Consider the following 14,172-nt stretch of genomic DNA (forward strand, 5'->3'; position numbering starts at 1 on the left):
CGGTTAAGAGCACTGACTGCTTTTCCAGAGGTCCTGAGTTCACATCCTAGCAACCACATGGTGGTTCACTACCATCTGCAATGAGATCTGAAGACAGCTGCTGTGTACTTATATATAATAAATACATCTTTATTAAAAATAATTGTTTAAATTCAGTTCAAACTTACTTTTAAAATTTTAAAACCAGGTCAAATTTTATCTCTGCTATAGGAAAGATTCCAGTATCCCCAGCTGTGAATCCCCCTCCTCATACAACTTTATCTCTGCAGGTTCTTGATACGTCCATTCTGTGGAGCTTTTTTTTTTTTAATCTTAATGTCTTTTTTTCACAACTAGATTAACTTCTTGAGGAACAGGACCAAGCACAGTTATTCTAAACTCACCATGGTATCAACCTGAGTAAAAGTTTAGAGAATGAATGAATAGGAAGAGAACATTCTAGAATAACAGTATTAGTCAGACTACCTCAGGGACCTTTTCTGTACTAAGAAGATAGCATTGCAGCAAATAGCAGCATTTGGGCAAATGATCACTTTATTGGACATAACTAAAGTTGCTTTCTGCTGGAGATATTCAATGGGATTGTTCTGGAAAAAATACTCTATGTGTCTCTATATCATTAGCCAGCTAACAACACATAAGCCAGATATGCTTTAAGATCCGAGACAACTTCAGCATAGTCCAGGAAAAGAGAACAAAGCCAATGCAATGGTTTATGTGGTTTGGGGACAAAGCCTCAAAGGGAACAACCATTCTCGTGATAAACAGCATCATGGCCAAGCATGTTGGCACAGACCTATAATCCCAGCACCCAGAAAGGTAGGACCACAAATCTAAAGCCACACAGAGCCACACAGTGAGATCTGTCTCAAAAGGCAAATGTAAACAGGAAAACCATACAACACACTTATTTCTACTCTGTATTCAAGAGACAACCAGCACTCAAACGTTATTTAATATAAAGGACAACATGCATTCTCAATTATGAATCATCAAGCTCTGTCACTTCATGCCTAAACCGTTCCTAACATCTACCGCCTTCTCAGTTCCCACAGGCTAACGTATCTTGTCCGACTGACTGCGACAGCTTTGTAAGATTCTTGCCAATACATTTCCCTCTTCCTCACCCAGCTATTCCTCTGAACTGAAGCCAGAGAGGCCTGACAAGGCCCACGACTGCCCATGCTACTTGTCTTCTTTGATGGCTCTCCTTTGCCAAAAAGACAAGTCCAAACTCTCTAGGGAGGCTTACTAGGCCTTTCACAACTGCATTTTAGCTTTCTTTCCAACCCACCTGTTCATTCTCCATGAATCACCAATAGCTCATTCTTGGGCCTAAAATGCTCTTCCCTGCCCCTGCCATGTACTTCTCTCTGAACACCAATCATCCCACAAGGTCAAGGGCAGAATTCCTGGTTGTTCCTTTCTTTGACTGATACAACCACAAAATTAAGACTCACAAATTCTCTGCCTACATAAGAGGTTCATTTCCTCAAAGAGTTAATGACTGAATGTTAATCCTCCTGCCAAAATGTTTGGAAGACGCTGTCTTATTTTCGCCCTCTTGTTTAATCCTCCACATACTAATTATCAACACCTAGAAATGAGTGCTGCCCAATTTTGCCTATAGCTAGTTAACAGAACATAGTTATGTTGAATGGTTCCTGAGAAACATGGTAATTGCACTTTCTAAATTTTTCGTCCTGCAACTCCCTGGCATAAACACATAGTGAGACATTTTTATGATCTCCTGAATTGATAATTATAGCATTTGTCAGCTCAAGAAAATACTAAAAATGTCCACTCAGAAGGCTCAAATCCTTCAATTTGTAATAGGCCACTAAGAGTAGCAAGGGCTTGTTTTGCTAACTATGCCATGTGTAGCAGTTATCCTTTAAAGGTACTTTCCTATTTGGGTACATACTTATGAGAGGGATGTTCTGGAACTGGAGAAGAGGGCAGAGTGAAAGCAATAATCCAGCAGGGAGTTGGGATTCTAACTTAAATGGTGCCATTATTTATTTAGCTAGCTTCAGCCAGGGAAGGAAGATGAGACTTAAAAATGACAAAAGAAAGGAAACCTGTGCACAGCTGTAGGGCTGGGTCATTACTGTGGAAGAAGGAGAGCAAGCAGCAGACTTGGGCTGACATTGCTGAACTGCAGTTTCCTCTGGTGCTGTGTGCTTCAACTGAGCTTCCCTGAGCAGGAGCAGAGGCCTGGGATTGCAAACTAAAACTCATGAACACTCAACTTAGCAAAAGTATTGTTGCAACAGATTCTCAAGATATGAAACGTCAAAATGCGGGCAGAAGGCTTGATTTTTAGATAATGATTGTAAAAACATACAGGCGACTAATATACAGCCATTCCTTTACGAAAAGGCACGTCAGCTTCAGCTCTGTTGCCGACTGGCTCAAGTGGGGTCATCCTGCAGATGGAGACTTAAGGTGGATGGGAAAGTCTGTGTGGGGAAAGCCATGACTCCAATGTTTGTTTAAACATTTTCTCTCTTAGATGAAGACATTTCAGAGATGTGAATGCATCAGTCATTTGACATTCATGCAAGAACTAAAAAAATTACTGTTCTGTTTCAGAGACTTCAAAAGGTTTAAAGGTAGCAGCAGCAACAACAAAATAATCACAAGCCAAACTACAAATCTTCACTCTTGAAATTTCTTGCACCTTTAAAAACCTTACCAGTGACTGGCACTAGTTTCCAATTTCTACATTTTGGAGGGAATGTCAATCTTACTATCTGTAATTATAATATTCTGTACTATAATAATTACAAAACAAAGGCAACAACATAGGTGTCCTCTGAACAGTACAGAGTTCTTCGAGGCCTGTAGATTGAGACTCTACCATTTTGCTTTGAACAACTCTGCCCTATTTTGAGATGTTATGGTTTTAATGCATCTGACTTGCAATCACCTATATGATACAGCATTCATTTAAAGGACGACTAGGAAGGAAAAATACCTGCACTTGTATTATGACATGTTTTCACATGGTCAACAGTGAAGACTCATGATGCATCTTAAAATGAAAGTTTTATGAAAGCCACTGGACCCCTAATTAAAATGAATCTGAAGGAGCAGGAGCTTAAGAAGGTGAAGCTACATATTGAGATAGACAAATATCCCAAGGGTATGACTGAGGAAGGATTAGGCTGTGGCACAGGCAAACGTTTAAAAACAAAGGATGCTTTTTCACACTTAAACAAGTACTTGAACTTCTCGACAATATCCAACAAATGGCAGATGCCGAATCTTCCAACTTCCAACAATCCTACAACATTTCAATCTCAAGGCTTTGAAATTATCATTCCTTCTACTTGAGGATACCAATCGTTACAGTGCTAAGCTGCCAAACTATTAAAAATATCCCATGTTAATAAGCTGGACGGGCTAGCCATGGAAGTCCAAAGCCATTGCTTTCTCAAGAAAACCCTGTAACTTGTATCAATGGGCTTGGGGTGAAAAAGCACATAGCAGTTTCTTCTCCCCTGACAGAGTTTGAAAATGTGAAGACAAAAAAAGTTACAGCCAGAGAATGACAGAACACTGTTCTCCGTTGTGAGCAGTGCTGGACAGCAAGCGTGAAGTCTTACAAATAACAATCTGAGGATCACAATATGTGGCAGAAGAAAGCGGCTACATTGTCTTCCCAGCCTGAGGGCAGCATTCTCAGCTCTAAGGCTCCAGCTGAATGAAGGCTTTCAGGGACCAAGCAGCCGGTCCTTTCCCCTGGCTTTCACTGTATCCACACAATATCAGTCTTGTTGGAACACAGTGTTCAGAAGTCTCCATCTGACCCGCCCTCAGTGAGAGCAGCTATAATCTGTTTTTCTGTCCTTATCTATTTCTAGTGTCCCAGGGTACATTCCTTTGGAGATGAGATCTATGACCAAGATGACCATAAAAATACATTGGAACATTCATTTAAAAATCTATATTCTCTGTAATATGTAACGGAACAAAATTTCCAGTGTAAGACCAAGAGGCTATCAATTCACAATTATGATAGATAAGCATTTGTAGATCTCAAGTTTTTATATGACTTACTTCTGAGGAGTTCCAAAAACACTAGGTTAAGAGTGCAGAGCATCTACTATCTTTAGTAAGAAGGTTGGTATACAGAGGTCAAATCCTAACAATCACAATAAAATATCTGTGCCTTCATAAACACAGCCAAGCAGAATCATTTTCTAGCCATTCAAACCCACATTCCCAGGAGGAAAGGGCTTACCTGCTCCAACTTCTCTGATTCTTTTTTGTCTGCCTGTAAAAATTGACAGTTTTCTCTTGCCAGCTTGTGGACCAGTTCAATACGTCCGATATCATCTCTCTCTTGAAGCTTGCACATCACCCCAGCCTTCAGAGTTGGAGAAAAAGCGAAGATGTACTTAAACCCACAGTCCCAGGACATGACACCACCACAAAGTTCACCTTATAATAAGCACATTTTAATTGTGAACCGAATTAAATCATGGCCTTCGTAAAAGAATTTTTGCCTCTCAAAAGTTAAATCTGTGTTATTTTAATGTAGAGAGCTGCCATGCAGATTGAGAGCATGCATCAGTCTACGTTAAGAGCTGGAAGGGCAAACTGAATCATTTGCTACTACGTGTGCGCCTGATATGCTGGCGTTTGTTTGTCCCTGACAGCCTGTTTCCTGTTACATAAGCAGAGCCTAGCAAAAGGTTAAAAATTCATGGGAAAGTTAGCCAGGAACCACTCTGGCAAAAAAGGGTGAAGTGATACAGAGTCCTAAAAATAACAGTCTACAACTTCCCAATTCTTTAGCCGGAGTGGATCGTTCCATGGACAAATACAGCTAGCAAGAAGGTTATGGGATAAACTTTTTCTCAGAACTGGAAAATTACTATGAGGACAGAAGTCAAACCATTCATGAGCCTTTAGAAACAATTCACTAAGCATCATGCATTTCTTTATATATTGAGGTCTTAAGCAGGAATAATAGGAAGGAGGTGACTCTAGTTTTGAACAAGAAAAAAAAAGAGGTCATTCTAACACAGAGATTATGAACTATTTCTACTCAAATTCTTTCCCAAATGGTTCACACAGCCATACTGAGGTATGATCTAATAAAGAAATCTGAAGTTAACATGATAGGATCAGTCAAAACAACTGAATCTTTATTTACTCAACATAACCTACAGGATTTGAATATACTCATGTGACCAAATATGGGGACAGGGTTTGTGAGATCCTTTAAGACTTCTTAGCAGTTTGTGTGAAAATTACCCACACTGTCCAGTGGGCATCACAGATATACAACTGGATATGCAAAGCAACTTTATTCCCAAAGGTTCAGAACAGAAGAAATTCTCCAAGTAGCCATCACAGACCCCTAGGGGGCAGCAAGCAGAATTCTCCCACTAATGTGTGAGGCTTGTGCTTATAACATTACTCACAAGTGGTGTTTTTAGTTTCTTTCCTAAGTTGCCTTGCAGAAGGACCTCATCTTATCTTAAGACATCCTGTATATTGGTGGATAGCCAGAATTGCTGGAAAGTCCCATCCAAGCCTAGATAACTCTTGAAGTTATTTAACGTCAATCTGTGAGCATAGTTTTCCCTTTTAAAGCAACTGGAACAAGGGCTATCCCAACAACACAATCTTTCTAGTATTAAACAAACATACTTATTGAAAGGTCATTTAGTATTTTCAAGATACATTATCTCTGGTTGTCTATTTTATTTTATACATCATTCAATAGACTTTGAAAACCACCCACAATAAATCCTAGAGCTATAGGATTAAACTCCTCGAAGTCCCTCACATTGCTCAGATGTGCATTCAATAGAGGAAGAAGGTTATAACGCACACACACACACACACACACACACACACACACACAGAGAGAGAGAGAGAGAGAGAGAGAGAGAGAGACAGAGAGACAGAGAGACACAAAGAAATACAGAGAAAGAGAGACACAGAGAGAGACAGGCACAGAGAGAAAAATACCAGGTGGTATATGACAGGAAAGAAAAATAAATCATAAGGGGGGGGGGAACAGAGCAATAATTAGAGGTCACCTCCAAATCTGGAGGTTTTTTTTAATAAGACGACATTTGACTAGAAACCTAAAAGAAGCAAAGAAAATATGGTGCCAACACCCAAAGGAAGTATGTGTTACCCAGAGAACAAGGATCCCAGGCTTGGCGTGCTTGGCATCCTGAAGGACCAAGAGAGGGAATATCATGGTAGGACAGATTGGTCAGGGGTTGGCTGGTGAGACCATCAGAGAGGTACAGGGTGCAATCACATAGCTATCTTACAGGCTATGCACAGAGTTCATAGTCCTAAATGGAGTGTCTGTATCAAACCTATATCCTCAGGGTACAAGGAACTCTGTGGATTAGGATGTAGAAAGACTGTTAAGAATGAAATGATAAAAACCAAAGCCTTCTAAACACATATATATGAACTCAGATTGTGGCAGCATGCACAGGGCCAGCAAGGGTCTGCACCAGATGAGGCTTCAGCACCAGAAGAAGTAGACACTGGCCCCATCCCTAACTCAGAAGCCATCTGCAGTAGAAAATCACTTGCAAATGAAAAACTGGTTCTCTTCAATGGAGCCTCACTGGGTATACTAACCTCTCTTAAGGGCAGGCTTCATGTCTCGCAGTAGATGGCCAACACAAAGTGAACTCAGTGGTATCTTTGGAGATTCTCTGTCTTATAATGTTATGACAGTATTTTCTAAAACTTTATAGGTCCTTTGCACGGGCGCGTGCGCGTACACACACACACACACATATAGAAATAATGGCTTACAGTTATTGTTTTTTGAGAATACTGCATCTACACGTTCTCTTCCTTTGGCTTTTTTTTTTTAAAGATTTATTTATTATATGTAAGTACACTACAGTTGTCACTACAGTTGTCTTCAGACACTTTTTCCTGCTTGCTCATTCACTTGCTGTAGCTGTCTTCAGACACCCCAGAAGAGGGCATCAGATCTCATTACAGATTGGTGAGGTATCATGTGATTGCTGGGATTTGAACTCACGACATTCAGAAGAGTGGTCAGCACTCTTAACCACTAAGTCATCTCTCCAGCCCTTTCTTTGGCTTTTTCTTGTGTTTGTTTTGTCTTACTCTGGTGTTCGGGATAGGCCTGGTGCTGTTCTTGTGAACCCATCCCCTAATGAATAAAGGAGTCAATCACTGGGCAAGTTGGTGGGACCTCCAGGTTGGACAGAAGGAGAGAGGAAGCAAGAGGGAGTTAGTCCTCTTTGGAACGGGGACAGCAGAAAGGTAAGATGTAGTGCTAGAGTTTCCTAGTATCATGGCAGATCCACAAGGATTCACCACCAGAGGGATCAGATTTTAATAAGGCTTACAAGATTAGGTTGTAGTTGTTGCACCCAGAGATTGAGATACCAATGTTTATGAACTAAGTTTGTGTTGCATTTTCTTTCATGCAGCAGTTCATCTGGGTTCAAGAGAGAAAGGTACGATGGCCAAACATGGATTTGCCAGATGTGCTCTACAAAGGCTATGGGGGAATTTGAATCATGGGGATGGTGTGGGAAGACAAGAAAACTTGCAAATAATCAGTGTTCTTTAAATATTATATTTCTTAAAGTGGTAAAATTCTGGTTTCTGGAGAATTATTCTATGCTTCTTGTATCTGAGACTTTTTCGTAGTCCATGCTGGCTTCGGTGATGCTCTGACTATTGCTACAGGGGATATATAGCATCCCATAAAGCTTCAGACAGACTCCATAGTAATACATCTGTGGGACAGAGGAGCCATCTTCTCTCCCTCTTCATGATGTCTCCCAGTGTGGCCCTCTGAGTACCAGAGGGAGTGTGTGTGAGGTCCAGGTAGGGCAGAAGCCAGGGAGGAGTAGCCCAGAGCTACTGTGCTGGGTACACCAGACAGAACCAGCAAGGACTGTAAACCAGAGACCCCGAGTCCCACACACAGCTCTGTAAACAACTGTTACCAGCATCAGAAGCATGGGATGGAGGCAAAAATGCTGGCTCTATTTCAGTTTTTATAAAAGCGCAAAGAAACTCTTCATCTCATGACGAGGATCCTAAATACAGACTTTTTTTTGTATAAGGAAACAATTTTATCTGAGCCAAACATATGGATACATGAATGAAATATTTCCATTTTAAATAACAAATGTTAATTACTTTAAAAAGTATGTTTCAGATTAATTTAACTCATACTCATTTCATGTTTTCTAATTAAAGAAGAAATATTAGTCTTTATTTTCCAATTTCCATTTAATTTTTTTGATGTACTAATATTTTCATGAGATAATTCTGGAGCACTCCTTATAAAACAACTACTGGGGAAAAGTTTTCAGAGATGTTTATGGATAGCCCTTTATTCCTTGGGGGTCTTTTCATCCCAGAGTTATCACATCCTCCACTGGTTCATAAGATAGTGAACTTGGAAATACAACATAAAACCAGATGTTCTCTGCGGTCCCTTTCACAGCTCTGTAATTTAGTAATCTAATTCTAGAAATCCATGAATTTATTAATGTATTTTGGGAGCTTTGTTATGGACAAATAGGCAAATAACTGACAGCCCTTGATCTAGACTTTAATATTCATGGTCTATTTAATTTATCTATGTGAAATTAATTATAAACAGTTTACCTAACACTGCTAAGCCAGAAAAAAAAGAAAGGATTAATGTGTAACTGTCAGAAGAATTATTTAAGAGCCTTATTTCAAGGTCTCTTTTGGAAGAAAATAATTCTCTGTAATGTATAATTAAAGCTCCTCGTATGGGTTTCAGTATGAGCAATGCTACAAATGCCAATGAAAAGTCTGTTTCCTCTATAAATGGAGTCATAAAGTGTGGGTCCACTCCCTTGGGGCTGAAAATGAAATATGGACAGGAATCCTTTAGGGAAGGATATATAGAGGACAAAAAAAGCAATTTTCACTGTGACAAAGATGGAAAAACAGTTTCACATCTGAAAACAAAGGCCTGCATTACCTTAACAGTAAAATTCACTTTTCTGGGCTAGAAAGATGGCTTAGTAGTAAAAGCAGTTGCTGCACTTGCATGAGGATCTGAGTTCAAGTACCCAGTGCTCAAGTTTAAAAGCCAGGCATGGCTATGTGCACACCTATGACCCGCCCCAGCACTGTGAGTAGTGGAAAGAGAACATCACTGGGGCTTACTGGCCTCCAGCTGATGAAGCTGGTACTTCTAGATGGAAGCAGATAAGCTTTACCAGATATGCTAGGGTAATAACCACCTTCCTTCTGACATCACCCTGGCCTTAAACCACCCATAATTCATAGTTGTGTGGTACTATAACTGTCCACAAATAAAAATCACAATTCATGCATCCCTTTGAGAAAACATTGCATTCAAACACACTTTAGAATAAAGTTCATAAGCTCTACGGCTTTTAGAATAAGGCCATAGAATAAGTTCAAAACAAGTAAAACCCAGCAGCTTACACTGTACTACATTATACCAACAAATGAGTGATGTATTAAATCTTTGAATGATGAATGCAGAGCTGGGTAACCCTGTGCATGGGGGCATGTCTGCTTGAAGCCTGAAGTATAAGTTCAATATAAACTTAACTATAGCATCATTACCATTATAACAAAAGAGTTCGTTAAAACATTACAGCTTGTATAGCCTTGACTGAGAAAAGCTAATGTGGTTATTCTAAGCACAGAATGGGTTTGAGACCTTCATGGTAAAAGGCAGCTGGGAGACTAGGCTGAGACTTCAAACACTTCATTTTATATAAAATGGTTGTTGACACTGAGGTATCCAATCAAAGTCTTGTCCATTTATGATTTAGCTCTTAGGATTAACAACATAGCATCTCTGGCAGCTGACATGTGGCTATAATATGTCTGAAATCTCCTCTTCCACCAGCTTGAAGGGAATTCCTGAGGGTTATGTCTGCCTGTCTATCATCTATACATACATGTATGTATGTATCTCTATATATCTATATATCTATATATCTCTATATCTCTATATCTATGTATCTATCTATGTATCTATGTATCTATGTATCTATGTATCTATGTATCTATGTATCTATCTATCTATCTATCTATCTATCTATCTATCTAGAGAGGGGGGTAAAAGAGAAAGAGAAAGAAAGAAGTGGAATATATTACCTGTCTGTCCATCTGTCTACCCACCTATTATCCACCCACCTCTCTGTCCATCAATCTATCTACGGAAGGGTTCCTTTTCAATCAATCATTCTGCAGTAGTCACCATTTATCTGAAGAAGATATATCCCAAGATCCCCAGTAAGTCTCTAAAGCTATAAACAATACTGAACTCTATTTTCACATACATATGGTTTATTTCTGTTCACAAATTAAGCAGAGTAAGAGATTATCAACAGTAACTAATAATGAGAGAACAACTAACTCAACCTACAATAAAAGTTATACGAATGTGGTCCTTTTCTTTTTAAAACTGTAATGTAGTCAGTCACCCCTTTATAACGACCTAAGATGATACTAGAGCTATTAAATGAGAAGAGAGATGTAGGCCCTGTGATAGAACATCAGGCTATTAAGGAAGTGTTGCAAGATATTTCCTATCCTTTCATATTGAGGCAGTGAGAGGCCAGTGATTGGAGGGGAGAGAGGAGGAGGAGTTAAGGGAAGTGAGGGGTGGAGAGGGAAAGGGCTCGGGCTCGGTGGACCAGACCAGCAAGCAGAGAAGGTTGAGTGGGTATCAAGATAGCATCAGTCGTATTTCTGGTGTTTTGGAGAGGTTAGATAACTGGGATAAGACTTTATCATTGTAAATTGGCATTATGTAAGGGAGTTTTATATAGATAAAGCTATTTGGTTAACTATTCAAGTTTAAGAGTCATGCTTTACCAGATACTTAGAAGGAGTGGTGCAGAGGCCTGGCAGGGTGGTACTCAAGAGGGAAGGATGGATTGAAGAAACCCTGCAATACCCTGACAGTTGACCTGAGCACCAAACAGCTATCTAGTGACTGTGGGAAGGAAGCAAGTGCTGTATTGATACTTTAAACAAAGAAAAAACTGAATCTTGGGCAGTATGAAACTGTACTGCTCAGAGTGACACACAGTTTAAAATACACAAATTGCTTATTTGGGGGACCTTTCTAGTTAACATGTTTGGGCAGTGAGTAATTGAGATTAAAGACAGTAATATCCTGGATGCAGGAGGAGTCCTATAAATACAATGAACAATTTAGGGTCTTTCTCGGGAAATGCCTATATGTCTAAACTCTTTACTGCCGTGAAAATGAGCAGTTACAGGCCACTCAAGGCAAATCTGTCTTACTGTGAACATGTACCCTCTGCAGCCACCCTTGGCTGAGAAGGTACAACACTGTGACGGAAACCATCGTACCTGAGGATCGGGACCGTCGTTAGCCTCCGTCAGGGTTTCATGCTTGTCGGCGTTTTCATCATCTTGCTCAAGTGCTTGAAAAAACAAAGACATGCATGGCATCATAAGAAAATGTTTCAGGAAGGTTTTTCCAGCTTGTCAGGGAAAAACAATGCTGTATCCATAAAATGCGGACACGGCACAGCAAGTCGCACTGGGCGTTCCTCATGTGCACAGTGCCACCTACTAAGTCAACAGCAGCAGGGTGGTTAACTTTAGTTCTCTCCAGCCCACCACATCCTGGCTCCATTCTTTCAGTATGGTGCTCTACTGAAGGAACTCTGGGGTGCAGGCCAGATGTTTACTCATTTTTATTGAGAGGAGTATTTAATAAAATTTTTTTTATGGAAGATTAAACCAGGGGCTTCACATTCTATCTCTGAGCTATATTCACAGGTCACTTGATCTTTTATCCTTTTTAAAAATTGAAACAGCCTCTCACTCAAGTTATCAAAGTAAGTCTTGTTTGTACATTGGATTCTCCTACCTCAACTTCCCAAGTAGCTATAACTATAAACTCTGTCTGTCTGTCTGTCTGTCTGTCTCTCTCTCTCTCTGTGTGTGTGTGTGTGTGTGTGTGTGTGTGTGTGAGAGAGAGAGAGAGAGAGAGAGAGAGAGAGAGAGAGAGAGAGATTGGTATTCTGGCTAGCAAGATAAATATCTTATTAAACAATACTCTATGCCTGAGTTACTTGGCACATTGCCATCACAAAATTCCAAACTCTGGACTCTTGGGTCCACTTCTCCCTTTCTCAGTGCCCTCTCTCCCTCTCTCTTTCTCCCTCCCTCCCTCTCTCTCTTTCTCTCACTCTCTCTCTCTAAAATATTAAAGCAGATAGAAATTTAATTTTAACATTGTTTTAACCAAGTAATGTAGCTGTTTGAAACACCTGTTTAAGACACCTCAGTAGAGCAATGAAGGATTACTCTTATCAGGCTAACTTCCATGAATAAAACCCAAATTGTGTGAAATTTGAATCCCACTGGTTTGGCACCCGAATGAACAGAAGCTCAAGACCTTCCTAAATGTCGAAGACCTGACCGGTTCACTTTAAAGCAACAACTCTAAGACAAAATCTTGCCATCCTGAGGCCACATGTGCTGATCTACTTGAGAATCTCAAAAAAAAAAAAAAAAACAAAAACAAAAACAAAACGATGACAAATGGATGGGCTGACCATGCCAGTCCTCAGCGCCTCCTTGTCAAACGTTTTACCGCTCTTTCCTCATGGCTACAACAACCTCCTACCCAAAGCCCTGGTTCCAGACTCTTCTTTATTTGATCTAGTGTGGTGCAACTGCTAAATCAGTCTCAAGTAATATAAATACAAGTGCCAAGTTCTAGCCTTATCTTAGAAGTGTACTCACTGCTGAAGGGATTCCTCCCACTCTCCAGCTTCCTTGCAATCTCTATTCTCACACAGATACTCAGAAAAACATATAATGTATGCAACTCTGAACCAAGCTTGATGACTGGGCAGCTTTTTTGGTATGTATAACTGTTTTTGGTATGTTTAATTGAAAACAAGCGTGTACAGAGTACGTACTATATGCCTGACACTAGAGTTATTCTCACAGACAGGGAAGAGAAGCCCCACAAGTATGACAAACAGCCACTTACACTACACAACAATAAATATAAGATGAAGTGAGGGCAGAGGGGACAGCTAAGTGGGGAAAGCCTCATGCCACCCAGCCTGGTTCCTGTAGTTTGTTATCTGACTTCCACAGGAATGTCATAGCAAAGCAGCCCTGCCCCCCACCCCCACTAAATCAATGTAACCATTTAACTATGGTAAGACGAAAAGTCAAAGAACAACAACAGAAGGAGGAATGATATAGTGACCACAAGGCTCTATTAAGATCAGCTAAGAATATCACTAACTGCCAAATCTCAATCATCTCTCTTTCTTGCACCGCCCCCCCCCCACCCTGCCCCATTCATCAGGGAATAGGTAGTAGATCCACTGGGAGGATCATAGTAACCAGGAGGACATGGGTGAGACAGACTGACAGCCGAGTTAACCACCCGTGGCCAGACACAGTGATACCTGACAAATCTGGAGATGGTACAGAACACAATAAATTTAGATTTGAGCCAAAGAACATGGTGGCCACAGAAGAATTTATAACACTTGCTGCAGATGCTCTTAAGTTAAGTTTGTGGCTGATTAAAGAGATCATAGCAGCAAGTGGAAACAGATCAGTCAGGTCACTGTTATAGGGGCCTTTCCTAGAAATGGGCTGACTGAGGCCAGGGAGGCAGCAAAGGGAAAGATATACATGGAGGACTCGGGTTGTACTCTTAGACAGAATGAATTCCAGCAGACAATGACCTGAATGTGGGAGGAAGGTGCAGGAAAGACAGATGATGGAGACTCGGCAGGCAGTCACTGATGGTCTTAGCTGATCTCAGCAGAGCCTGTGCAGCTGTACCGTTCCCCCTTCTGTCTCCTTTCCATCAGAAGGATGCCAAATGCCCCAAATCCTCAGCCTTAACTGCACTCATGGATACAGTTTGCATTAGGGGTGGATTCATAAATATTATGCTTTCTGCTGAGCAGTTTTTAAAATAATCATTTCACCTGCTCTTGCTTTTATATGATTTTTGTGCCTGCCACGGGATACTTACCATAAAGCCCATCTATAGAGCTATTCATATAGTATGGCCTTGTAAAAGCAAACTCTTCCACAACTATGCTATAACTAACAGACCCAAAGAAGCCAAATAACAAGGAAGGCCCAAGG

The 14,172-nt window shown here is 40.4% G+C and overlaps 1 protein-coding gene across 1 annotated transcript in view; it reads right to left on the reverse strand.

Annotated features, from left to right (window-relative positions):
- The window catches only part of Rapgef5 (Rap guanine nucleotide exchange factor 5), a 241,449-nt gene that overhangs the window by 104,967 nt on the left and 122,310 nt on the right, over positions 1-14,172 (reverse strand). The window contains exons 8-9 of the mRNA XM_052184831.1: positions 11,386-11,459; positions 4,250-4,375 (exon numbers count right to left, since the gene is read on the reverse strand). Of these exons, the coding sequence (XP_052040791.1) occupies positions 4,250-4,375; positions 11,386-11,459 (200 nt within the window). The remainder of the gene's footprint in view (positions 1-4,249; positions 4,376-11,385; positions 11,460-14,172) is intronic.

Source organism: Apodemus sylvaticus, chromosome 6, assembly GCF_947179515.1.
Source record: "Apodemus sylvaticus chromosome 6, mApoSyl1.1, whole genome shotgun sequence".
Lineage (NCBI taxonomy): Eukaryota > Metazoa > Chordata > Mammalia > Rodentia > Muridae > Apodemus > Apodemus sylvaticus.